General features: G+C 36.8%; 1 protein-coding gene across 4 annotated transcripts in view; it reads left to right on the top strand.

The window, feature by feature from the left end:
* DPYD (dihydropyrimidine dehydrogenase) overlaps nt 1-25,764 on the top strand; it is a 981,230-nt gene that overhangs the window by 204,538 nt on the left and 750,928 nt on the right. For all 4 annotated transcript variants that reach the window (XM_049875731.1, XM_049875734.1, XM_049875732.1 and 1 more), the window contains one exon: nt 20,867-20,954. In XM_049875731.1, the coding sequence (XP_049731688.1) occupies nt 20,867-20,954 (88 nt within the window). The remainder of the gene's footprint in view (nt 1-20,866; nt 20,955-25,764) is intronic.

Here is a 25,764-nt window from a genome sequence, read left to right on the forward strand (position 1 = left end):
ATGTCCTCCCAGGACCATCAAGCTATTTGAAGATACATTAGCTTAAAAAATAATTATAGTACAGTGGTTAAGAGCTATAGCTGCTAACCAAAAGATAGGCAGTTCAGATCCACCAGATGCTCCTGGGGGAGGTTCTACTCTGTCCTGTAGGTTCGCTATGAGTCGGAATCGACTCGATGGCAACAGGTTTTTTTTTTTTTGTACAAAATGTGGGAACGTACTGAAGGGATTGAAAAACCTTCAAGGAGAGAGAGTGGGTAGTTGAGGAAGGTTTATTAAGAGAAGATGCAGTCTGTGCTGCATTCTGAAGGATGCTCAAGAACTTCCAGATGAGAAGGGTGAATGAAGACTCGAGCATTTTGTATGGATGGAAAAGTAAAAGCAAAGGCAGGGAAATTGAAAGAAGATAGTGTGTTTAACTTAAAATACTGCTTTTGTATTAGCATTACCAAAATCAATATTGTACTGTCATCTTACATATAGAACCTTAACAACACCTCTTCAATAAAAAAGGATTTACGCACCCACTATGCTTAGAGAACAGATTAATATCTTCCTAGCTTGCAAGGCAATTTCCTCTCAGTGGGATTGTTCTGAAAAGTTCAGCTTGAAAAAATACCAAGAAGTGAGCGGGTGAAACATTTTACAGCTTGAATGAAAAGGTAGGACATGAGACAAATTTCTTCTTTAAAATTATTTTTTAAAATAAGTTTCTCTTTTTCTACCAGTTTAAATAGATAATTTAGATGTTCCATCATATAAAATACATTCATGTATTGGAAAAAAATATTCATTTTAGATGTGGGAAGTAAAGGGGACTAAAATTATACCTCTACCAGAGAGCTTACCTTGACAAAATGAGATTCACTTGGCTCTTCCCTGCTTTCACCAGCCTATGTTTCAATACCCCTTTTTATTCTTGGCATGTAAATATGCCCGTACTATCACTACCCAAATACAGAATTGACTACTGAAGGAGTCCCATCCAAAGCCATTAATGAACTAAAGAAGTAATTTGGGGAAACAAGATAATGATTGCCAGGTAATTGCTAAATGTGACTCATCATGCTAGCACGGTACGTGGGAACATTAAGTTTGACTTTGTGGTATTGACTGCTGCTTTTATTATAAAGCTTATGAATTTACCTGGCACTTACGTCTTGCATATTTTCTTCCTTATGGTCTCTGATGGATACATATTTTATTTTTATTCAGAATGATACTACCTCACTTTTCTATTCCCCAAAGGTTAAGATATTGTTCAAAATGTTTTCTAGTTAGTATTTATTCAGCAGCTGCCATGAGCATGGCATCTTTGTTGGTTTTTTAAAATAATTATTTCATTTAACTTTCACAGCAACCTATGCGGTAGGATGGACACCCAACTCAGCAACATGTCTGGGGATTACGTGATACAAGGGAGATGAAATGTAGTTCCTTCTGGGTTTTTGAACTGAGAGTAAGGAAACTTGAGTTCTAATCTCGTTCTGTCTCAAACCAGCTGTGTGACCCTTCTCTTCTCCAGAGGAAATGACAGAGTCCAAGCAATTACTGAAAAGTCCTGTCTAGCTCTAACATTCTATGATAATATCCTAGGTCCAAGTGAGTTCAACTCCGGTGGGACCCAGTACAATGGTTATCTGTCTGATATGGTCAACAGAGCTTCAATCTCCTCGGTAATCATTATTTTAAATTAGTTTTCACCATAACATTGTACTTGGTTATGGAAAAACAGTCCTCAGTTCCTCCAATGGATTCTTCGTTGTTTCTAGAAAATTATACAATGATTTTCAAGAATGATTTACATTATCGAGCATCCACTGTATGCCACATTCAACGTTTCTCAAGCTGAGAGAACCAAAGATAAAATTCAAGCCTCGAGTTGCAATATTGAAGACTTCTATGAGCAAAATATTGAAAGACAGAGGAAGCATCAAAGGAAGATGAGAGGAATACACAGAGTGACTGTGCCAAAAAGAATTGGTTGACTTCAGCCATTTCAGGAGGTAGCAAATGATGAAGAACTGACGGTACTGAAGAAAAGTGTCTGTGCTGCACTGAAGGCAACAGCAGAAAAACAAGGCTCCAGGAACTGAAGGAATACAACTGAGGTGTTTCAACAAATGAATGCAGTGCTGGAAGTGCTCACTGGCCTTCCAAGAAACTTGGAAGACAGCTACCTGGTCAACCAACTGGAAGAGATCCATATGTATGCCTATTCCAAAGAAAGGTGATCCAACCAAATGCAGAAACTCTCAAACAGTATCATTATCACAGACAAGTAAATTTTTGCTGAAGATCATTCAAAAGGGGGTGCAGCAGTACACTGACAGGGAACTGCTAGAAATTCAAGCTGGATTCAGAAGAGGACGTGGAAGGAAGGATATCATTACTGATGTCAGATGAATCTTGGCTGAAAGCAGAGAATACCAGAAAGATGTTTACTTGTGTTTTATTGACTATGCAAAGGCATTCAACTGTGTGGATCATAAAAAAATGATAACTTTGTGAGGAATGGGAATTCTGGAACAGTTAATTATGCTTATGAGGAGCCTGTATAAAGACCAAGAGATAGTCATTACTGACATAAATGACAGAATAAGGGGATACTATGTTGTTTAAAGTCAGGAAACATGTGTCAGGGTTGTATCCTTTCACCATACTTATTCAATCTGTATGCTGAGCAGATAATCCAAGAAGCTGGAATATATGAAGAAAAACACAGCATCAGGATTGGAGGATGACTCATTAACAACCTGTGATTTGCAGATGACACAACCTTGCTTGCTGAATGTGAAGAGGACTTGAAGCACTTGCTGATGAGGATCAAAGACTACAGCCTTCTGTATGGATTATACCTCAACATGATAAAAACAAACAAACAAAAAATCTCACAACTGGACCAGTTAGTAACATCATGATAGAGAAAAGTTTGAATTTGTTAAGGATTTCATTTTACTTGAATCCACAATCCATGCCCATGAAATCAGTGGTCAAGAAATCACATGACATATTTCATTGGACAAATCTGCTGCAGAAGAACTCTTTAAAGTGTTAAACAACAAAGATGTCACCTTGAGGACTAAGGTGCACCTGATATAAACCATCATATTTTCACTTGCTTCCTATGCATGTGAAATATGGACAATGAATAAGAAAGACCAAAGAGGAATTGATGACTTTGAATTATGGTTTTGGCGAAGAATATTGAATATACCATGAACTGCCATGAGAATGACAAATCTGCCTTGGAAGAATTGTAGCCGGAATGCTGCTTAAAAACAAGGATTGTGAGACTTTGTCTCACTTACTTGGGACATGTTATCAGGAGGGACCAGTCTCTGGAGGAGGACATCATGCTTGGTATGAAAAAGAGGAAGACCCTGAATGAGATGGATTTGCACGGTGGCTACAACAATGGGCTCGAGCATAACAACAATTGTGAGGATGTAGGACCTGGCGGTGTTTTAGTCTGTTGTGAATGGGGTCACTATGAGTTGGAACTGACTCCAGGACACCTACCATCTATATGCCAAAAAAAAAAGCAGTGGCTAAATGTTTTACATTTGTTTGTTTATTTCATCCTCATTATAAACGTATGATTCTAGACTGCAGCAATTTAGATGAGGAAACTGGGGCACAAATACTTTAATTTTCCCACGGTTACCAAGCTAATAAGTGATAGAGCTTGTTTTGAATCTAAAGCCCATTGACCTACATTTCCTCTTATGGTACCTAATGAATTGTGTACAGATAAATGAATCGCCTTTAAAGAAGAGATGATTGGTAGAAGTAGCTGGGTAGAGAACTCTGTGCCACTTTCAGAACAATAGTAACAAAAGCTTCCAGTATGTCACATTCTGTATCTTCCACAAACCGTGTATTACTCAACCTTTCAGGACACACATGCACACACACAGTTACCCCCTGAAGAAACATATGCACACCATATTCCTTCAGTCAACAAATGATAATTGAACAGTCCCTAGGTCTTTTTTTTTTTTTTTCTAGGTCTTTAGCATTGAAAATATAAGAGTGAACAGATGGATGTGCCTCTTAACTCTGGGCATATATATACTGTCTGCATCTCTGATCTCTTCATAACCACATTGCCACATCAACTGAGCATGTGTGATTATTTCACTGATTCCTCCACTGTGAACTTCTTGAGGGCAGAACCTGTGCCATTCACCTTAGTATCTCTTGGTATCTCTAGTACCTAGCAAAATCTTCAGAGAATTATAAGTGCTCTATAGATGTTTCTTAACTGAAGGAAGGAGAGTATGAACAAAGGAAAAATGTGCTAAGATTCCATAGACCATAAACACATTTTTCTATTACCTTTACTCAATTCTTTCAACTTTCTTAAATTTAGCAGTGGATATGATATATCATAAAAATTTTTTTTTTTTTTTTATGATATACTGTCATAGCATTTTCAGTGTTCTAATGCATTTTATTAGAATACGGTCAATGGAATTTTCCATTTTTACAAAAGTAGTATTATTTGCCCTTTGCCTTTTTCTTCTGTTTTTAGAACTTAAATCATATTAAGCTGTAAGCAGCTAACTTCGATGACTGTTCAAGATGTTACTTGTGAACATTGTGTACTTTGACTTTTAGGTTAATTTAAAAAAAAATCTTCTGCTAATAATCAGATCTTCTTTATTTAACAAGCAATGTCATTACTTGAAATATTGGTCCAAATTAAGGTATGAGTTAAATTTATGTATTCATATCTATTTGTCTCCCATCTTCATTTCTGGAAATTTCTATATGGTCTTCATGCACAAGGTCAGTATTTACTCATAAGCACTAAATTTCTAATGGACAGAAATAGTGTCTAAGTCACTTCATACCAAGCCTTGTATGATGTAATAGTGGCCTCTACAACTGCAGTTTTACTGAGGACAATTTTGGTCTTAGCTACTTTTTTGGCACAATATTTAATGTTCCAAAGATTGTAGTTACATAATTAGTTTAGGCTTGGTCATGATTACAGATGCTAAGTATTTTTTTTATCTGTTATGACTCATTTTTGTGATATTTCCACAGATTATTTTTAATTGCCTTTATTTTGTCTGTGTAGTGGTTCTACTGGAAAGATGTTGGTGATTTCAGTAGGCAATTCACATATGAGAAAATGCTTGTTAAATGATAACCTGATCTACAAGTATTATTGCTGGGCTCCTCCTAAGTAAATGAAGAGTATTCATTAGCTTGCTTTTTAAAACTTTATATATATACATAGTTTTAAACCATTATACTATATATATATATACACACATATATAGTATGGTAATGATTTTGACATACATGGCTTTAATATAGTGTATCAGGTAATTTTCTCAAGCACTGTGAGGATACATGCTATGAGAACTAGGCAGAAATGCAATTGTGGTATTCAGAGGCTGTGTTTTGAGACACTTCAGACCTGGATAAGAATCCTGAATCTGGCTTCTTCAGACTGTGAGGCCAGCCACTGATGTCATCATACACACTATAAAAATTTTAGGACAAAGTAGAAATGGCAGAGAAAAATCGGCAACGACAGACCCTTAGGAGATTTTTATTGACTTATTTTGATGATCACTAAACCAAAAAAAAAAAAAAAAATAACAAAAACAAACCTGTTGCTCTTGAGTCGATTCTGACTCATAATGACCCTATAGGACAGAGTAGAACTGCCCCATGGAATTTCTAAGGAGCACCTGGTGGATTCAAACTGTTGACATTTTGGTTAGCAGCAGCAGCACTTAACTACTACGTAACCAGAGTTTCCATTTTGATCACTAGTATTGTAGAAATAGGCAATATGATATTTCAAACCTAAATCAGTGAAGAAAACTTTGTGCCTCAGTGTCTTTATCTTTAAAATAATAATAATAATAATAATAGTATCTGCTTTACTGGGTTCTTAGCAAAAATATAACAATTTAATATTTATATCTACTTTAATTGAGCAATTATGAAAATTAAATTAATATTTGTGGGGCACATAGAATGGTGCTAGCACATTGCAAGTCCTCCAGAAATGTTTGTGAAATATGTTAAACGGAATAGAAATATTTTTCATTATAAGTTGTACTTTACATAAGGTTGAAGAGCAATTATAAAAAATTAAATTTTTTCCCAAACATTAAAAGTAGTAATTATAGTATTCCCAAAATTCTGGCTGACTTTTTCATCCCGTTTCATATTAATCTGTTTCCAACTTGACCACACCAAGAGCAAAGAGACCCAACTATTTTCTCACAGGAGGAGGGGCTTTAGAAGAGAGACCAGTAAAGTGAATCAGCTGTTGCAGTCCTATGTGATAGTTGCTTTGAGAGATCAGAGTGACAAGAGCCAAGCAGCACGAGGAGAGACACCTGAGCCGTGTTCTAAAGCAAGTTTGCAGTGTAGCTCTTCAGGAAGGGGAAGGGCAAGGGCATACTGGAATGCAAAAATGTTGGAAATGCCTTGACCTGCTCCTGGAACTGCAAGCAGAGTCAGACAGACATTACAGCTGGAGCTGTGGAATGAAAGAGGGAAGAGCCAAGGTTTCAAAGTCATTGTGTGCCAATAGGAGGAATTTACATTTTACACTGCATGCTGGAGGCTTTTAATCAGGAGAATGTCATCATCAGACACTTGTTTTAAAAAGATCATCATGGCTGCTTAAAATACTAAAAAAAAAAAAAAATGTGCTGAATAAATTTTTCTTTTAGTTGAAATACTCTACATAGATGTAGCCAAGTAAAGAGAACGACAATTTACATTTTAAAATATCTGTTTTTTTTGTGTGTGTTTTTAACTCTGAAAAAAAAAGGGCAAGTGGCATCAGTTTTATGGCGTAAAACTTGTATGAACTGTAAATCAGTAGTTCCTAGTTCCAAAAGGTAGAAAATCCAAATCTTGCTATTGCCTTCCAAATGCATTCTTTCAACCTGTAAAATAATTGCAATCACTTTTGCACTTGTTAGGTGGAAAAAAAAAGTTAGACTGAAAGCTTTATTGAAAGCTTTTTACACTAAGTAAGGTCCAGTATTTTTTTTCTCGCCGCCTTCCAAATAAGTTGTGGTAAATTCTTTTCCCCCACCAGCACAGGATTTAGATTAGTAGTTTTTTAATAAATAATTTTGTGTTGAGTTATTCCCACTGCTCTGTAATATCGAAGCTAAGAATTGGATAAATTTATTTGTTTCTAAATTTGTTTTGGGGGAATGTGCTGACTTGTAATTTCAAGCCCAAGTATTTTCTTCCATTGCTGTTTTAAAACTTAGTAAGCTCTTCCAGCACTGTGCTGTCACTCCTTTTCTTTACCAGATGTAACTCTTTGTTCTGTTTGCCTAGTCAGCCACCACTTGCTCAGAAGTCTATTTCACTGTGGTCATCCTATAACTAGATTCTTTGTAAAACTTTGGGAGGCTTTTGAGAAAGGAAAAGAGCATCATGGGTTTGCTTTTGCCTGGTCAATTCATATGACCAGTGCAAAAAATGCAAATTACAGGAGTTAATGTGATGTTAAACTAGACCCTGAGCAGTGGAAACCATTACAACACTCGGCTGCTAACAGAAAGGTTGGCAGTATGAGTTCACCCAGAGGCTCCTTGAAGGAAAGGCCTGGCTGGCTATCTACTTCTGAAAAATCTGCCATTGAAAACCCAATGGAACACATTTTTACTCTGACACACAGGGTGGCCTCGTGAGTCAGAATCAACTCCTTGGAAACTGGTTAGTTTTAATGTGATTTTTGTCAACAACTAATATCTTTTTCTTATTTTGTTAAATTACATGAATTATACTTGCTCATTACAAAAAAATTTAACAGTATAGCATTATATAAAGTAAAAATTCTCTCCCTAATCTTAGTCCGTACAGCCCTTAATTGTGTTTATATATTTACACAAATATTTTTTCGTAATCAACATGTCCCATAAATCTAGGAATTATAGCAAGAAATATTATTTTATTTATGGACTAAATTCTTTGATTTTGTTTCTCTTTTTTGTGTTAAAAAGAAACCAGATGCAAGTTTTTATGTCAGTTTGTGCCAAATGCCATTGAGGTAATTCCGACTTATGGTGACTCCATGTGTTGTAGAGTAGAACTGTGCTCTGTAGGGTTTTCATGGCTGTGACCATTCAGAAGCAGATCTCCAGGCCTTTCTTCTGAGGTGCCTCTGGTTGGCTTTGAACAGCTAATCCTTCTGTTAAGTAACCAAGTAATTAACCGTTTATACCACCCTGGGACTCCATGTCAATATTACTATTATATTATCCATGGATTCACCTACAAATAAGTCCTGAAATATAGTACTTCTTTGGTTTGTAAATTTGCTGAAAATTTTTCTCTCAGAGCATCTATGACTAATATATATTACTTATTTGTTACCCTTCCTAAAGGGGCTTTGATGACATTAAGATAAACGTACAACAGGTGTTTCAAAATTTCTAAAGATAATTTGCATAGCACATGGAATGGCTACAAAAAATAATGCCTCTTTTCTAAGAAGCCTGGAAGGATTCTCGATATAAATCAAAGAGTTTATGATACAACTGGGGAAATAGTCCAGGTGAAATAAGATTATTGTGTAGTAGCGAAGCTATAATAAAACTTGTCAGTACTGTCACCCAGTTCCCTCTAAGGTCTGCAGAGGATCAAAAGTATATTGAGCACCATGTAATGGCTGTCTGGAATGGGAAGGGAGCCACCACTGTGCTGAGCAACAATGTGCTGGTTTGAAAAAAGACTTACATATGGCTTGTTGCCATTACATTAAAATTGTAGGTTGGGCAACAAAATGTACTATCCAGTCTGGACTTTTGAAAATGGCTTTATCCTAACTAAAAGTTTAACTCATCTTTACTATGGATGTATGTGGTGGCATGTATATAAACTTAATCAAACTTAAAGGGCATACAAAATAGAGATATTTCCTTAATTTTGAACAGTTACCTAATGAAAGATCATATTTGTATGTAGATAGCATACTTTGTCAGGGGAAAGTGCTTTCAGAATTTATTATCATCTCGCCAGCTTGCAGTGATAGAAAAGGAAGGGAGAAATATGCCTAACATGGACATTTAGAATACAGAAGAGTGAGGAGATAATGTCTGTTGACAGTGGAACAGGAATGAAGTAAAAACCTCTTTTATCACACATATTTTCATATTTACCAGTTGCACCCTTTAGATAATTGCTCAATCACAATACCTCCGTAATGATGATCAGTTTACTTTTAATTAGAATATAGCCATTTTCAAAAGTACAAACCTTACATTACAATGTATAGTTCAGCCTACCATTTAATTTAATGATTGTTAGGGGAAGAATATTTTTGCATCATAGCTTAGTAAGAAGAAACAACCAGAGCCTTGAGAAGAAAAAAACTCCATATAAATAGCATGGCATTACTGAGACTGATATTTTTCATTGTTTTGATTCCTGAGGAAGTACAATGACCAACCCAAGAATTTTCCATAAACGTGTGTGAGCACCTGTATATACATGTACCTCAACTACTATCCCATAGGCACTGAACTCCCTTGCCATTGAATTGATTCCGACTCTTAGCAACCCATAGCGCTGCCCCATAGAGTTTCCAAGGAGTGGCTAGTGGGTTTGAACTACTGACCTTTTGGTTACCAGCCGAGCTCTTAATTACTGCGCCAGCAGTGCTCCTCCTAGTGGATGGCATTAGGCAATACAGTTTCTTTTCCCCTCATTCCTTTCATTCATTCATTCATTCATTTCACACTGTTGGATGCTAAAATGTACGTGATGCAGTGGTAGCTGCTATGTGGAATACAGAAAACAAAAACAAAAAAAACAAGTGTGCATCCAGAATTTGCTAACAATATTAAGCTGTAGTTATACTCATTTTCACATGGTCAGGTGCTACTTGTCCTTCAATACTCAGCTTAAATGTCTCAGTCTAGGAAGGTGTCTCTGATTTTCCTGAGATGGGGATATCTTCCTTTTTATGAAATCCAGTAAGGGGGAAATGAACACTTGAAGCATCGTTTTATGTTTATCAGATGTCTACTATGTTTAATGCTTGTAAGTAATTGTAAACCATTATACTTTGTGTCATTACTGATCCACTTGACATTAAAGAAAACAGTACCTTACTTTTAGAGCTTTTTATAATTACAGAGAATGCCTGTTTAGTGACTTGAGAAGTACATACTAATTAGAATAAATATATAATCTTTTAAAATTCTCACAACAAACCCACGAAGTACACATTATTATGCCTGTTTGCATATGAGCAAACTGATGACCACAGAGGTTGGGTAACTTGCCTAAAGTCTTAAAAAATGGTAAAGTCGGGATTTAAATATGGGTAATCAAGCACCAGAGCCTGTGCTCTTAACCTCTAAGCTATGGTTCCTGAGTGAATATATTTAAAGACTTCGGACAAGCAAGCACATTTGAGCACTTAATTAGTAGTAGCATACACGTAAGCCTGGGTACATGCACGTACGCTCTACACATATACACACAGCCACACACACTATGTCTGTGTATATATGTCTTATACATATATGCTATGTATTATTCGACCTGTTTACATTGGCTGCCTAGTACTGCCAGATCTTAAAAGGAACCCTGAGCTAGTTACATGGCTTATAATATTTATTACTGCAAGACAGGGCAACTCTTTATCTTCCTCTTGAATCAAACCATTTTCCTCAATCCTTTTAAATACTCTCAATCCCCACCATCTCTAAAGTGAGTAAAGAATGGCCTCCTAAGAGAATGTTGCCAACAAGATCACCATCCCTCCGGGACAAAACAGAGCTTCTATCTTCGGTATTCTCTGGTTTTTTGATTAAAGTGTATCTCTAGGGTAGCTGCAGGTGACAGGGATCAAATTATATCAGAGGCTTTAGTACCCAGACTTCTACTGGGCATAAAATCATTTAGTAAGTATTTTTATTTGTTCTGTATTTATTGACTTTACTGTAACTGTTTCTGTATTATGGAGATATTAAAAAAAACTGGTTTATACTTAATTTTTAATTACTTCTAATAGTCAAACTACAATAACCTACTTTTATTCTATTTCAATAATTCATTTTATGAGCAATTATCTTGTACTCTGTTAAATAAATTCATAACAGAGAAATCAGGAGTGGGAACATCTTTCTTCACTGCGCTAGCCTACAGTGATATCACTCTCCCCTGTAATTCTCAGTACCACTCATTCAACAATTAAAGCTATTTTCTTTTTGGTGTTTTGGTCATTGTTTGATATTGCTGTTTAGATTTTGTTTTATTATTTAATATTTCTGTTTTTAATATCTTAAGGCCCCCGTAGGTTCTAAATGCTTTCAGGACTGACTTCACTTCCTTTAAACAGGCTCTGGTCTCTTTTAATACCTACTTATTTCTGTGGGGTAGCTATGAGCCAGAATCAGCTCCACGGCAATGGGTATTTCTGTGTTCATGATGTGTGTGCATTTTCTTCCAGTGAATCTTCCCTCGGTTAACGCACACCACTTCTATCACATCCTTCTTGTTCCACCTCCATACATTCACATCTTATCTTCTTTTTCCAAATCCCCTTGAGAGTAAGAAAGATAAAAATGTAAGTTTGTGAGTAGCATCCTTCAGGTTCTTATTCATGAAGATATTCTCTCTGTCCAGAAAAAAGGACAATATGTTTGTTTAAACATTTTCATAAGGTGATATGTGCCAAGTTTATATGAAGATATTTTATTTGTTTGTAGGACAACAATATGTAGATGAGTTTCTGTCTACCTGTGCTGTGGAGGTTTTTGTTGTACGCTTAATTTTTAAAAATGAGAATATGCTGTCATGGATTGAATTGTGTCCCCCCAAAATATGTGTCAACTTGGTTAAGCCATGATTTCCAGTATTGTGTGGTTGTCCTCCATTTTGTGACTGATATAATTTTCCTGTATGTTGTGAATCCTAATCTCTGCCTGTGGTTAATGAGGTGAGATTGGATTATGTTGAAGAAGAATAGGTTGGGATGTAACACCCTTGCTCAGGCCACACCCCTGATCCAATGTAACAGAAATTTCCCTGGGGTGTGGCCTCAACTACCATTTGTCTTGCAAGAGATGAAATGAAAGGGAAGTGAGCAGCAAGTGGGGGGGGCCTCATACCACCAAGAAAGCAGCACCGGGAGCAGAATGTTTGCTCTGGACCTGAGAAGCTCCTAGTCCAGGGGAAGATTGATGAGAAGGACCTTCCTCCAGAGCCGACAGAGAGAGAAAGCCTTCCCCTGGAGCTGAAGCCTTAAATTTAGACTTGTAGCCTACTAGACTGTGACAGAATAAATTTCTCCTTGTTAAAGCCATCCATTTCTGGTATTTCTGTTATAGCAGCACTAGATAACCAAGACATATGCTAATAACAGAATGTTTCCAGCAGAAACTGCTAAACAAAAGTTTTTTAAAAGTTGTAATAAAATTAAATTCCTAGTAATAGCATATTAATTATAGTAAAATAAGTGCTGTGAGGTGGAAAGGGTAATGGACTGAGTTAGAAAAACTTACCATTAGCATTGAGTCCTGAGTGCTGCAAATGGTTAATGTGCTATGCTGCTAGCCAAAAGGTTGGAGCTTCAGGTCCACCCAGGGATTCTTTGGAAAAAAGACCTGGTGACCTACTTACAAAAAATCAGCCATTGAAAACACTAGGGAGCACAGTTGTACTCTCACACACATGGGTCACTATGAGTCAGAGTCGACTCCACAGTACCTGATACTGTTCAAAGAACATAGGGCAAGTTACTTCCTTCTCTTCTCTGAATCATAGTGCTCTGTAACTTCTGTTGTTGTTGTTAGGTGCCATCCAGTTGGTTCCGACTCATAACAACCCCATGTACAACAGAAAGAAATACCGCCTGGTTCTGTGCCATCCTCACAATTGTTGCTGTGCCTGAGCCCATTGTTGTAGCCACTGTGTCAGTCCATCTCATCGAGGGTCTTTCTCTCTTTCCCTGACCCTCTACCTTACTGACCATGATATCTTTCTTCAGGGATTGGTCCCTCCGGATAACGTGTTCAAAGTACTTGAGACAAAGTCTCCCCGTTCTGACTTCCACAGAGCACTCTGGCTGTACAGCTTCCAAAACAGACTGGTTAGTTCTTCTGGTAGTTCATGGTATATTCGATATTCTTTGACAACACTGTAATTGAAAGGCATCAATTCTTCTTTGGTCTTCCTTATTCACTCTTCAGTTTTCTCATGCATCTGAGACTATTGAAAATGCCACGGCTTGGGTCAGGTGCACATTAGTCCTCAAGGTGACATCTTTAAAGAGGCCTTTTGCAGCGGATTTGCCCAATGCAATCTGTCATTTGATTTGTCAAGTGCTGCTTACGTGGGCATTGATTGTGGATCTAAGTAAAATGAAATGCTTGACAACTTCAGTATTTTCTGTGTTTATCGTGATGTTGCTTATTGGTCCAGCTGTGAGGATTTTTGTTTTCCTTATGTTAAGGTATAATCCATATTGAAGGCTGTGGTGTTTGGTCTTCATCAGTAAGTGCTTCAAGTCCTGTTCACTTTGAGCAAGCAAGATTGTGTCATCCGCATATCACAGGTTGTTAAAGTGTCTTCCTCCAACCCTGATGGAGCCTTCTTCTTCATATACTCCATTTTCTCAGATTATTTGCTCAGCATGCAGATTGAATAAGTATGGTGAAAAGATACAACACTGATGCACACCTTTTCTGATTTTAAACCACGAAGTACCCCTTGTTTAGTTTGAATGACTGCCTCTTGGTTTATGTACAGGTTCTTCATGAGCACAATTAAGTGTTGTGGAATTCCTATTCTTTGCAATGTTACCCATAATGTGTTATGATCCACACAGTTGAATGCCTTTGCATAGTCAATAATATACAAGTAAACACCATTCTGGTATTGTCTGCTTTCAGCCAAGATCCACCTGACATCAGCAGTAATGTCCCTCCTTCCAAGTCCTCTTCAGAATCTGGCTTGATTTTCTGGCAGCTCCCTAAAACCCTAACCTTTTGATCTTGACTTAGGAAGCTTCATGAGCAAACAGTCAAAATTATTTTTACTTTTTTCCTTAAGCTAAAATTAGATTCTGTCTTAGTTATCTAGTGCTGTTATAACAGAAATACCACAAGTGGATGGCTTTAACAAAGACTCATGTATTTTCTCACTGTCTAGGAAACTAGGAGTTAGAATTCAGGGTGCCAGCTCCAGGGGAAGGCTTTCTGTCTCTGTTGGCTCTGGGGGGAAGGTCCTTCTCATTAGTCTTACCCATTTGAAGAGCTTCTCAGCACAGGGACCTCGGGTCCAAAGCATGCGCTTTTTTCACGGCTCTTGTTTTTTGGTGGTATGAAGTTCCCCTGCCTCTCTGCTCCCTTCTCTGTTTTATATCTCAAAACAAATGGATTTAAGACACAACCTAATCTTGTAGATTGAGTCCTGTCTCATTAACATAGCTGCCTCTAATCCTCTCATTAACATCACAGAGGTAGGATTTACAACACTGAGGAAAATCACATCAGGTGACAAAATGATAGACAATCACAGGATACTAGGAATCACAGCCCAGTCCACTTGACACATTTTGGGGGGACACAATTCAATCCATGACAAACTCCAAAAGAAATGATACTGTAGCATTTTTTCTAGATAAGATTTAAAATACTTCTTTCTCAGCCCTAAATTTACTCTGACAAGAAGGCATCACGGTTTCCAAAAGATGTGGTTAGTAGAAAACTACCTTTTGAAATTTCTAACTTGTCTTTATATGTGGATAGAATAGTCCTGAGTGCAAGATATTAAATGTGTTCTAGTAGTTTCTCTCAGTTGCTGTCCAGGCAAGGACCAGTAACATGAAATTTGCCTTCCAAAATGGAGGGTGCTGAGAGACTAAAGAAAGAGATGGGCAACTCCAGTGTGAAAGCAAAGGAGTTTATTAGGGAGACTTACATATGAGGCCAAGTCTTGGGTGGCTGCAGAACCAGAGCAGATCTGAGGACCCCACAGTGGGAGGGCAGAGGTTTTATAGTGGTGGGGGCAGTGGCTACAGGGCAGGGGCTTACATCAGAATGACTCAAAAAACGGTAGTAGACTAGTGGAACACATGAGGGCACTCATGTTAGGCTTCACAGAGCCTTTTTCCCCTTCGATCTATCCCTTGAGGCTAGCTCCTAACATCTGGCACATTCCTTACCCTTCTTGTGCTGCAGCATGAGAGACCCCATTCCCTTCCTGTTGGTAGCAGTTATAGAAGCAGGGTTGGTCAGGTACCGTATGGTGCTTGTGCATGTGCAAGAAACAGAGAAAGCTACTGGGTTCCCAGAACGGGGAGAAGCCTTCGCTAATAAGGAGAAGGAACTGGGAGAAACTAAGTGACCCAATTACCAGCCTCCTTATCAGAGAATGTTCTGGGCCCAAGGCCTTTACTTAAGCAGCCTGAGTGAGAGGTGTAGAGGCATACTATTCGCCAAACAGATTCCTTAGCCATTGTGTACATTATGCTTCTGGGAGATTACTGGAACCTCAATGCTCTCATCTCCATGTTGGGGGTAAAAGCAGACTACCAAATTTTAAGAATTTTTTATATAGAGAGATCAAGTATGAGTATTTAAGTTCCACCATTTAATTCAAAATATGGAAGCAAGTGTAACACACATTTTTTTTAGCTATTGCCATGTGAGAAAACCAGTAATTATCAGACATATACTAAAGAAAGATTGTAGTGAAGTTTTTTACCTATGTTTTATTCCCAGACCAATGATCATCATCATCCAACCAAATATTTTGAGCATTGGTTGTATAAATTGTGTTGTTCTTCTAAATTTTGCATTTATTGGCCTGTTTGAAGCACCACATGCTAACAGAAATTTATAGAAGATAAATAGCTCTCTCTATATATTATGTTTTAGTATTAACTTTTAAGTCCAAATATCAAAACCTTAAAACATGAACATCATTGGTGTGGGTAGAAGGCAGAATGGTGAACAACATTAAAAATTCAGTTACTTTTAATGATTGTTGCCACAGCTTTCCAACTCTGCAGAATATAGAAGCTGGGCCAAAATGCATATTAGAAATATTCAAAGTCAGTTCCAAATACCCTTAAGCCAATAACAACCTGTGGTGCAGTCTGAGAACCAGAGTCAGAAAGTCTGCAGGAAGAGCTTTTAATGTTCGATTGAGAGAAGTGAAGAGGTGTAAATATCCAGCGAATTATTGGAAGCTGTAGGTGACTCTTGACTCTTTATTAGGATGAGAGCATGAAATTAGTTCCATCATGTTTTATAGATAACAGCCATCTTTCTTAGGCCCTTTTATAATGAAAGTGTTTGGAGACAAGGAAAGACAACTGTGGAACTCAGACATCTGTTTGACACTTCTAACTTCCATTTCTGGGTTTGACACTCTTTCCTTTCGACCTGATACTGCCCAGTTTCCAAAAGGAATATTGCATAACTGGGGAAGGGTATTAGGCTCTATAGTTGCCTATACTGATGCTTACAGGACAAGGAAGGTAGGGCCTATACCAATCTGGTACATCTCAGTTAGATCTTTCAAATGTAGGTGCTGTGCAGCAAAGATCTAAGAAAATACAATATTAATGTTGGGTAAATATTTTAATTTTTCAATGAATGTATCAACTTGTTCAATTAGATTATCTGTATCTGTGTAGCTAGCTAGGTACCTAATATCATACATAGACTGATAGAACAATGCTGATTTGATTGAACCAAAGTCTAGCAAAGCTGAAGAAGATGAAACATGACATTTTAAGGTTTTCAAATAGATTCGTGTGATTTTTTTTTTTTTAGCTCAGAAGTAAATTAATTTAGTCATTTAAACTCATGAAGTAGACAATTTTCTAACAAGCATAGGTTACAATTATAATCCCTGGGGGTGCTGACCAATAAAAGAAGTGGACATCTGTTCTCAGATGTGTGAAGAAAAAAAAGGCCACTTATTTAACTACTCACTAGTATTTTCTGGTGTCACACTATGGAGTAAAACTGCCCAGCCTCACTGACATTTGGGGAAAGGAGTCATATCTCTTCTTCCCTAGAGAAAAGCCCTGAATAAATGTTTCCTTTAATAGTTTTTGTCCCTTAAATAGAGGTACTAAAGTTTTCATACATTTTTATGGTCATGTTGAATCACAAAATGTTAACATTTATTAAGGATTCCATGTTTTGCTTTTAATGAGACCCACTGTTATGCTCTCTATTAAATACGGAAATGAAAAAAAAAAAGTTTATCAGTAGTAAAATATCTCAGATGTTTCTTTGCTCTAAAAAATTTAATCTACTCTTAGAACTAATGTAATTATTTGGGGATTAAAAATATTATATAATTGTTTATCTTAATTTTTTGCCTCTTACAATTTATTGAAAAATATCTGCATAATAACAGAGTAACTTTAAAAAGGGAATTAAATGAAGATAAAAACAAGTGTAATTTAAATGTTGCTTCTAAGGAAAAATTTATGTAGAACTGTGGTTTACAATAATTGTTGACATATTCCCCTAAGTACTGTGTCTGTGATTTTTCATGGTATCAGTCATTTAAAGCAATTTAGGTAATAACATTCTGACATGCATTTCTGCTATTTTATTTACACCATTTGCCTACATCATTGTAATGCAGTACCTTTCTGATTTGGTACAGAAAATGTACTCTGTAATATCTATTATGACATGGTCAAAGGATAATTTATTGTCAAATAGAAAAATAGGTCAACACTAATGTCACTGGATGATCAACCCCCCCAAGTTTAATAAAACATCTCACCGGTATGCATTCCAGTGCAGTGGTTGATATTTTATTAGGACTACCTGGCTATAGCAGTAGTGTAATTACTGAGCTGTCAGAGTGATAAGTGGGATTAATGGCAGCCTGATGCACTTTAGTCTGCAGAGCGCTTAGAGAATTGCAAGATGGTATTATTATCAGAGCCTGCCCATTCTGGCATATTCATGGCACCAAAGAAAAAAAGAATGCTACAATTCAGGTTTGCGTTGCCCTGCCTCATTAACATCTGACATTTCCAACAGCTGTTATTTGTGAACTAGCTCAATAATAGAAGGAGAATTATTTGGTAAGGAGGTTTAATAACCACAAGTAAAAATCCTTACATTGTCAGTGCGGTTAAGTGAATCTGTTTATGTTGAATTTAAGATTTTTCTGGAAGAGAAAGATACACTGTGCATTAATTTGTTTCATTCAAACCTGCCGACATTATAACTTTATTTTTTTATTGCCTTATTTTTCAAGTTAGATGTTAGGGGCAACCAGAATCTATAGGGTAACAAATAAGCATATTTGTTGCTATTTATTCCTATGGAAAGGCAGGTATTTTTAAACTGTAGAAATGACTATTTTTTTTTGTTAATAAATTAGAAAATATTCAAGATGGAACATTATTTGCTCAATTTTTAGTGATTTTGATTTTATCACATAATAGGAAATCCTTTCAAATTATCATTAATGCTTAACATATATGTATACATGAGAGGTAACATATGTTAAGTAGCACCTCATTTTAGCATTAAGGACCAAACAGACCATATATTTAATGTTCTTTTGCATTGTTTTGAGCTGTAGTCTATAAATATTACTTAAAAATTCAGTGACAGTTTTTCAGGGGGAAAAAAAAAGTAAGTGTAGCAAGATAGGAATTCAACCAAATGATAGATGTGAATCTAACAATGGCATTTAGAGAAGTGATAGGGCAGAGGTTTAATGACTACATTTCAGAAAGGACAATTGATTATGAAAAGCCTTCGGTACTCATTGTGTAAAATTTAATTTAGAGAGAAGGCTAAGGGCACAAACCAGAGAAAAGAGATCAAATTTAAAAACAAGATATTAATTAGGTACTGAGAAATTGGTCCAGGCAATGAGGAGGCCTCTTCCACTCACAAAAGAATGTACAAGGAGATCAGTATTATTTTCTTGAAGGAAACGAACCAAAGTCTTTGCACATGGAAGTAGATAGAAAATGAGCTAGCTAGTCACCTTTGTTGCTGAACAACGTAGGATTCATTTGCAATGAAAGTCTTGGAGAAATTGTGGTCTCGTGACAGATGTGACAGTATTATATCTTTTTAAGTTATATCCCTCCAGCCTAATTTCTCTCTATTCCTACTTTTGCTTTGTATTCTAGCCAGACCAAATTGCCTTTGTTCATCTATCCTGTCATGCTCTTTTCTTTCTCAGCCTTGGCACATGCTGTTTCTATTCCTGGGGTATTCTTGTGACTGACCCTGCACCCCAGCTCCTATCTTCCTTTTCTTTCTTAATGACCATTTGTTCTTTGAACTTCTGTTTAAGTATTCCTTCTCCCAAGCAGCCTTTCCTGACTCTCTCCCTCCAAAACTAATGTTCATATGTGCTCCCTTAGCATGCTGTATTTCACCCAAATTCACATTGACTAAACTGCAGTTATCTTTCATATGTCTGTACTTCCTCCAAATTACAAGTTCCCATGAGAGAAAGACCACAATAGGAGAAGGACTATGTGTTTTCAGATCCCAGAGTCTGTCATGTATCAAAGACTCATTAAATACTTGTTAAATGAATGAAAACATGAAGAAGCATGATAAGCTAATATACAAATAAAGGAAGACTAGCCAGTGGCTTTAGCTTTCCCGAAGTAGTAATTATAGATATGTTGTTCTCACAATGAGGTTCCAGCCATGTGTATCAGAATCACTCTGTGGTCTTTTTTTTCTTTTCTTCCCAGAATGCAAATCTTCAGGCCTGTAACTCAGACTTACTTGGAACTTGTCTGTGAACTCTGTGCCACTTATCAAGTTCTCTGGGCGGTTTTATTAAATAATTTAACTATGATGAGACTAGAATGCAATGAATTTATTTGGAGAGCAACATCTGTAGAGGAGTGAAGGAAGCAGGACTGGGTAGACTGTGACATATCTACAGCATAAGCCTCTGGATTCCTGAAGACTTGTTCTTTAAAGGCAGGCATCTGAACTGGTTTCTAACCTCCCTCATTGACCTGTAATTCCATGCCATCTGTCACTGGAAAGGGGACATGACCTTGAATGAACCCGTTCTCTTCAGCTGAGGGAACAGCAGCTGGGGGAATAAATGTTTTGGTCCTGAAGTGAGTGGGTTTGGATTAAGCATTGTGGTGTCTACTACACAGCCCAGTTGCCATGTGAATTATATGTAGGTGGAAAGACTTCAGAAAATTGGAGGGGGAGAGAGCAAGAAAGGATGTTACAAGTGGTCAATGAAGAAGTTTAATCTTTGTATTCGTATAACAGTTATGGTCATCAAGGCATACAAATTTTTATCATAAAAGATGGTATAGTCTAGGTATTGTCAGAGTATTCAGGGATCAAAACAAGAATGATAAAGTAAATGAGTCAGTGTTGTTGTTGTTAGCTGCCATCCAGTTGGTTTCTACTCACAGTGACCCCATGTGGCAGAGCAGAACTGCCCCACAGGGTTTTCTAGGCTGTAATCTTTATGGGAGCAGATTGCCAGGTCTTTCTCCCACAGAGCCGCTGGATGGGTTAGAACCGCCAACCATTCAGTTAACAGCTGAGCACTTAACCATTGCGCCACCAGGGCTTCCTGAAATGTCTTAAATAAGTATGATCCACTTAAAATCTAGAAGGAACACTGAAAAGAAGGGCAGTTTTTAGCCAGAGTGGTGTTGTTTTATGCATCTCAGGAGATACACAAAAGGCGAAATACAGATACTAATAGATTTACTTTATTGCTTTAAAAAATGTATCTAAAAATAGTATAATTTTATTCTTATTAGACAGTTACTCTGAATGGGTATAAGGTAGAGATTATAGAGAGTATTTTCTTGGTTACATTATTATTTCCTTAACCCAATTATTTTATTCCCTAGATGCTTGAAATGTGCAGATGCTCCCTGTCAGAAGAGCTGCCCAACTAATCTGGACATCAAATCGTTCATCACAAGTATTGCAAACAAGGTAAATTCAGATTTTAGCTCTGCAAATGGAAGTTAAAAACAGCATTTGAAATTTATGTCTTATTACCTGTGATTAAAATGTAAAGCTTGTATTAGTAAATTTGGTTATCAATTTAAAATAAAATTTCAATAAGCATTTGAAAATGTGGAACATTTTTTAATTATGACCTACCAAGTTATGATGTTATTAGGATGAAAATGTTGTTAATTGTATTAAAAATTACTTATGTTGAAATAAGTGATTTTTTTTAAACAAGGGATTCCCTGAATCAATTTACTCTAGCTTAAGTTTGCTAAATGCCTGTAGATAAGAACTGTCATTGATGATCAAACACATTTCAAATTTGTGAAATATATTTGCTTTGGAAATAAGTCTGGCACATTGAGACACATCAAGGGAATAGACCTTTTCTATTTACTGAAATTTATTTAAGATTTGGGTAAGTCTGGTAGTTATAGCTAAAAATACGTACACAAAAAACAGAAAACAGACTTTTATGAACATGCGTAGAACAAAAGGGAATTTTGACCTTTAGATTTTTTTTAACCAATGTAATCCTTAGTCTAATTTTTTGAGTGATAGAATAATTAACTAATAGTATCTAAATTTTGTGACAGGAGCACTGAGAGCTCTTGGGCAAGTATCTTATAGTAATGAGCAAAAGCTGAAGAAGTTTTCCTCTAAGGATGTAGAGAATCCTTTTCATAAAGTTTAACACTAATGTTCTGAAATGTTGCAAAGGTACCTGTAAACAACCAGCTACCTTTTTAGATATAAAGATTGTATTCCCATGTGTTGATTATTATATGTAAATATATGTATATACAATTAAATATAAAACCAAATCAAACCCATTGCCACTGAGTTGATTCTGATTCATAGTGACCCTATAGGACAGAGCAGAATGGTCCCACAGGGTTCCCAAGGCTGTAAATCTTTGTGGAAGTAGACTGCCACATCTTTCTTCTACGGAGCAGCTAGGGGATTCGAATCACTGACCTTTTGATTAGCAGCTGAGTGCTTAACCACTGCACCACCAGGACACCTCTTAAATAAATGTACATATTGTTGTTGTTATTGTGTACCATCCAGTCGATTCCGACTCATAGCGACCCTGTGGGACAGCGTAGAACTGCCTCATAGAGTTTCCAAAGAGTGGCTGGTGGATTTGAACTGCCAACCTTTTGGTTATCAGCCTGAGCTCTTAACCACTGTGCCACCAGGGTTACAAGTATACATACAAGTAGATGTATGTAAAACATTATGTATATTTAGAGAGAGAGAGAGAAAGAGAGAAATGATAAGCAGAATTATGTAGCTATAGGACTTTAAAAGTGGTAGAATGATGACATTAATCTGAGTGGTCAGATTGATTAGGACTTGAAGTCTGAACCCAGGAACAATTACTACCTCTTCACTAATAAAGGAAAATATCATCTTTTTTTGTAAGGTTGTATAATAAACTGAATAGTATTTGTTTGTGGAAATGGCTAACATATAGTAATTGTGCAACAAGTATTTTTTTGATGTCGGATCATTGATTTTCCTACTCATTCATTACGGTAAATACTATGTAAGTGATTGCTCTTGCTGCTGCTATTATTTATTGGACACCTTATATCTGCCAGACACAGTGCCAGGCACTGGGTAAAAGAGGTCCCTGCTATGACCCTCTGCCTTTCAGAAGTTCATAATCTATGAGCAAAGATAGACACATAAAACAAAACAACAAAAAAAGCCTAACTACATTTCAATATGGTAAGTGCTGCAGTCCATGCAATTCATGAAGAAGAAGAGTATTCAGCATGAGAAGAGGCAGGGATATGGGAGAGGACATGGTGGTTTGTGGAATTCTAATGAGTTCATTATGGCTAGAATAGAGTGTAACTTCATGAAGAAGAGTGGTGGGAAAAACAAAGGGCAAATAGTTCAGAATAGGTTGTGAAAATATTTGAATACCATACTGAATGGTATTCTGGGAAGATGATTGCTGGGAAGGTATGTCATTTATGAACTTTACAGCATCCTGATCATCTTTCATCACTGGACTTTTGTCTAATTTGTAAAAAAAACTTAGGAGAGACTTATATGAAATCTTATATGTTTAATTATGACCTCATCTAAAAAGGAATACAGCAAAATACCCAGATTTTGAAGTCACTGAGTGTTTTGGCTAAAAATGTATTGCTCCTGATACCCAGTGTATTGCTCCTGATACCAAACATGAGGAGATATGAAAACTAGGATGGAGCATCTTGGAATATCCACGCTAGCTAAATTTTCCGTGCCTAGCTAACTCAGTTGGTAAAGCACAAGACTCTTAATCTCAGGGTCATGGGCTTGTGCCTCACCGTGGGTGTTCCTTTGGAGCCGTGGTGGCATAGTGGTTAAGAGCTCAGCTGATGACCAGAAAACCTAGGTGTTACCTAAATATTCAATATTTACTTTGGAATTCTAATTAGTATACACTTGATTCATGTTAGGTCTACCGAAGTTTAAATAATAAAGGGAGAAGGGAGAGAAATAATATTCTTTGAAAAGTTTATAAAAAGCCTAATAATTAAACTCAGAACCATCTGTATTGTAAGAAAGCCTCTTTCTCTGAAAAGTTTCATATTCTTTACTGTCTAATGCAGCATTACACTTAGGTATTTATTGAAACGGATTTCCATATATTTAGTGATATTACATTGAAAATATAACCTTTTGTCAGACATTTAAGAAACTTTTATAAGCAGTGTTTTTGTTGAAGAATCACTTTAGCAATCATAAAAAGGTCATAAATTCTTTTTTTTTTAAAGCCTGCAGCTTTTTGGATATTTACTGGCTGTGTACAATGTAGGCTGTGCCACATTGCTCTGGTGGTGGACCTCAACTCAGGATGGGGATTCTTTCCAGGTTGAGAGGGTAATTGAATCGCCAGATGAAATGAGACTTGCACCTCTTTGAGAAAAAGATGTCACTTGTGTTGCATTGTGTTAGGCTTCTGTGATTTCAGTGGAGTTTAGGCCAATACTTCCATTCTTTATTTTCTTACAAACTGAATTACAACTCTAGTTTCCAAAGGTACGCTCAGTTCTATTGTATCTCCTCAGTCAGTTTTTCTCTATTTTGTTTGTGCAGGCTGTTGTTTGCAATTGTGTCTCTCAATTGGAAGTACACATTTCAGATTCATCAAACTGTGAACGCTAGGTTTTATTTCTTGATAGTTTTCCTCTTAAAAAACACTACTTTAGATAATAATGCATGAAGTCAATCTATAAATGTGGGGGGGAGGTACCTGTGTTTTCAAAGTGTTACTTGATTTCATGATCCTTATTTCAAGTAGTAAAGATACTTTGTCTTTTCTAAAATATTACATTAAATTGTAAAGCACTGACTTTTCCACTAATGTGAACAATTTTGTGTGGTTTTTATGTATGGATAAATAAATTTAATAATACACATTAGAGAAAAGCTGGCTAAATGATTCTATATAAAATGAAAGGTTTTTCTTTATGAAAGGACCCTATAAAATGTAATTGGAAGTCAAAAGTACAAAACAAAGTCTAACCAGCACAATTTATTGACACAATTGCCATAATATCTGTGTTTCAAAAGCAACAAAACGGGAGTTTTCATGATATATGTGTATATATGTCATACTAGTGTTGCAGCACACACACAGTGACTATACACGTGGACCTAACCGGGTGGAAAACACAGGAATCAAATCGACTACATTTGTGGAAAGAGAAGATGGAGAAGCTGGATATCATCAGTCAAAACAAGGCCAAGGGCTGAATGTGGAACAGATCATTAGCGGATTATATTGTTCGTGTTGAAGATGAAAAAAATAAAAACAAGTCCACAAGAGCCAAAAGTATGACCTTGAGTATAGCCCACCTGAATTTAGAGAGCATCTCAAGAATAGATTTGACACGCCGAACACTAATGACCTAAGATGAGACGAGTTGTGGGAAGACGTTAAGGACATCATACCTGAAGAAAGCAAAAGGTCGTTAAAAAGACAGAACAGAAAGAAAAGATCAAAATGAATGTCGGAGGAGACTCTGAGAGTTCTTCTTGACCATAGAGTAGCCAAAGTGAAAGGAAGAAATGATGAAGTAAAGAAGCCAAACAGGAGATTTCAGAGTGGCTTGAGAAGACAAAGTAAGGTATTATGATGAACTGTGAAAAGAACCAGAGTTAGAAAACCAAGAGGGAAGAACATGCTCAGTGTCTTAGATATTTACTGCTGTTATAACAGAAATACCACAAGTGGATGGCTTTAACAAAGGGAAATTTATTTCCTTAGAGTAAAGTAGGCTAAAATTCCAAACTTGGAGCATCAGCTCCAGAGGAAGGCTTTTTTTGTTGGCTCTGGGGGAAGGTCATTGTCATCAGTCTTCCCCTGGACTAGGAGCTTCTCTCCACAGGAACCCTAGGTCCAGAGGACACGCTTTGCTTTTGGTGTTGCTTTCTTGGTGGTACGAGGACCCTTTGTTTCTCTGCTCGCTTCTCTGTTTTATATCCCAATGGAAACTGTTTCTAGACACAATCCAATCTTGTAGATTAAGTCCTGCCTCAGTAACACAACTGCCACCCATCTCTCCTCATTAACATCATAGGAAAATCACATCAGATGACAAAATGGTGGACCATCACACATCACTGGGAATCATGGCCCAGCCAAATCGATAAACACATTTTTTGCGGGGACACCATTCAGTCCATGACAGGTGCATTCAGGATGGCATTTCTGAAGCTGAAAGAACTAAAGAAAAAATTCAAGCCTTGAGTTGCAGTATTGGAGGATTCTGTGAGCAAA

The sequence above is a fragment of the Elephas maximus genome, chromosome 3 (assembly GCF_024166365.1).
Source record: "Elephas maximus indicus isolate mEleMax1 chromosome 3, mEleMax1 primary haplotype, whole genome shotgun sequence".
Taxonomy (NCBI): Eukaryota; Metazoa; Chordata; class Mammalia; order Proboscidea; family Elephantidae; genus Elephas; species Elephas maximus.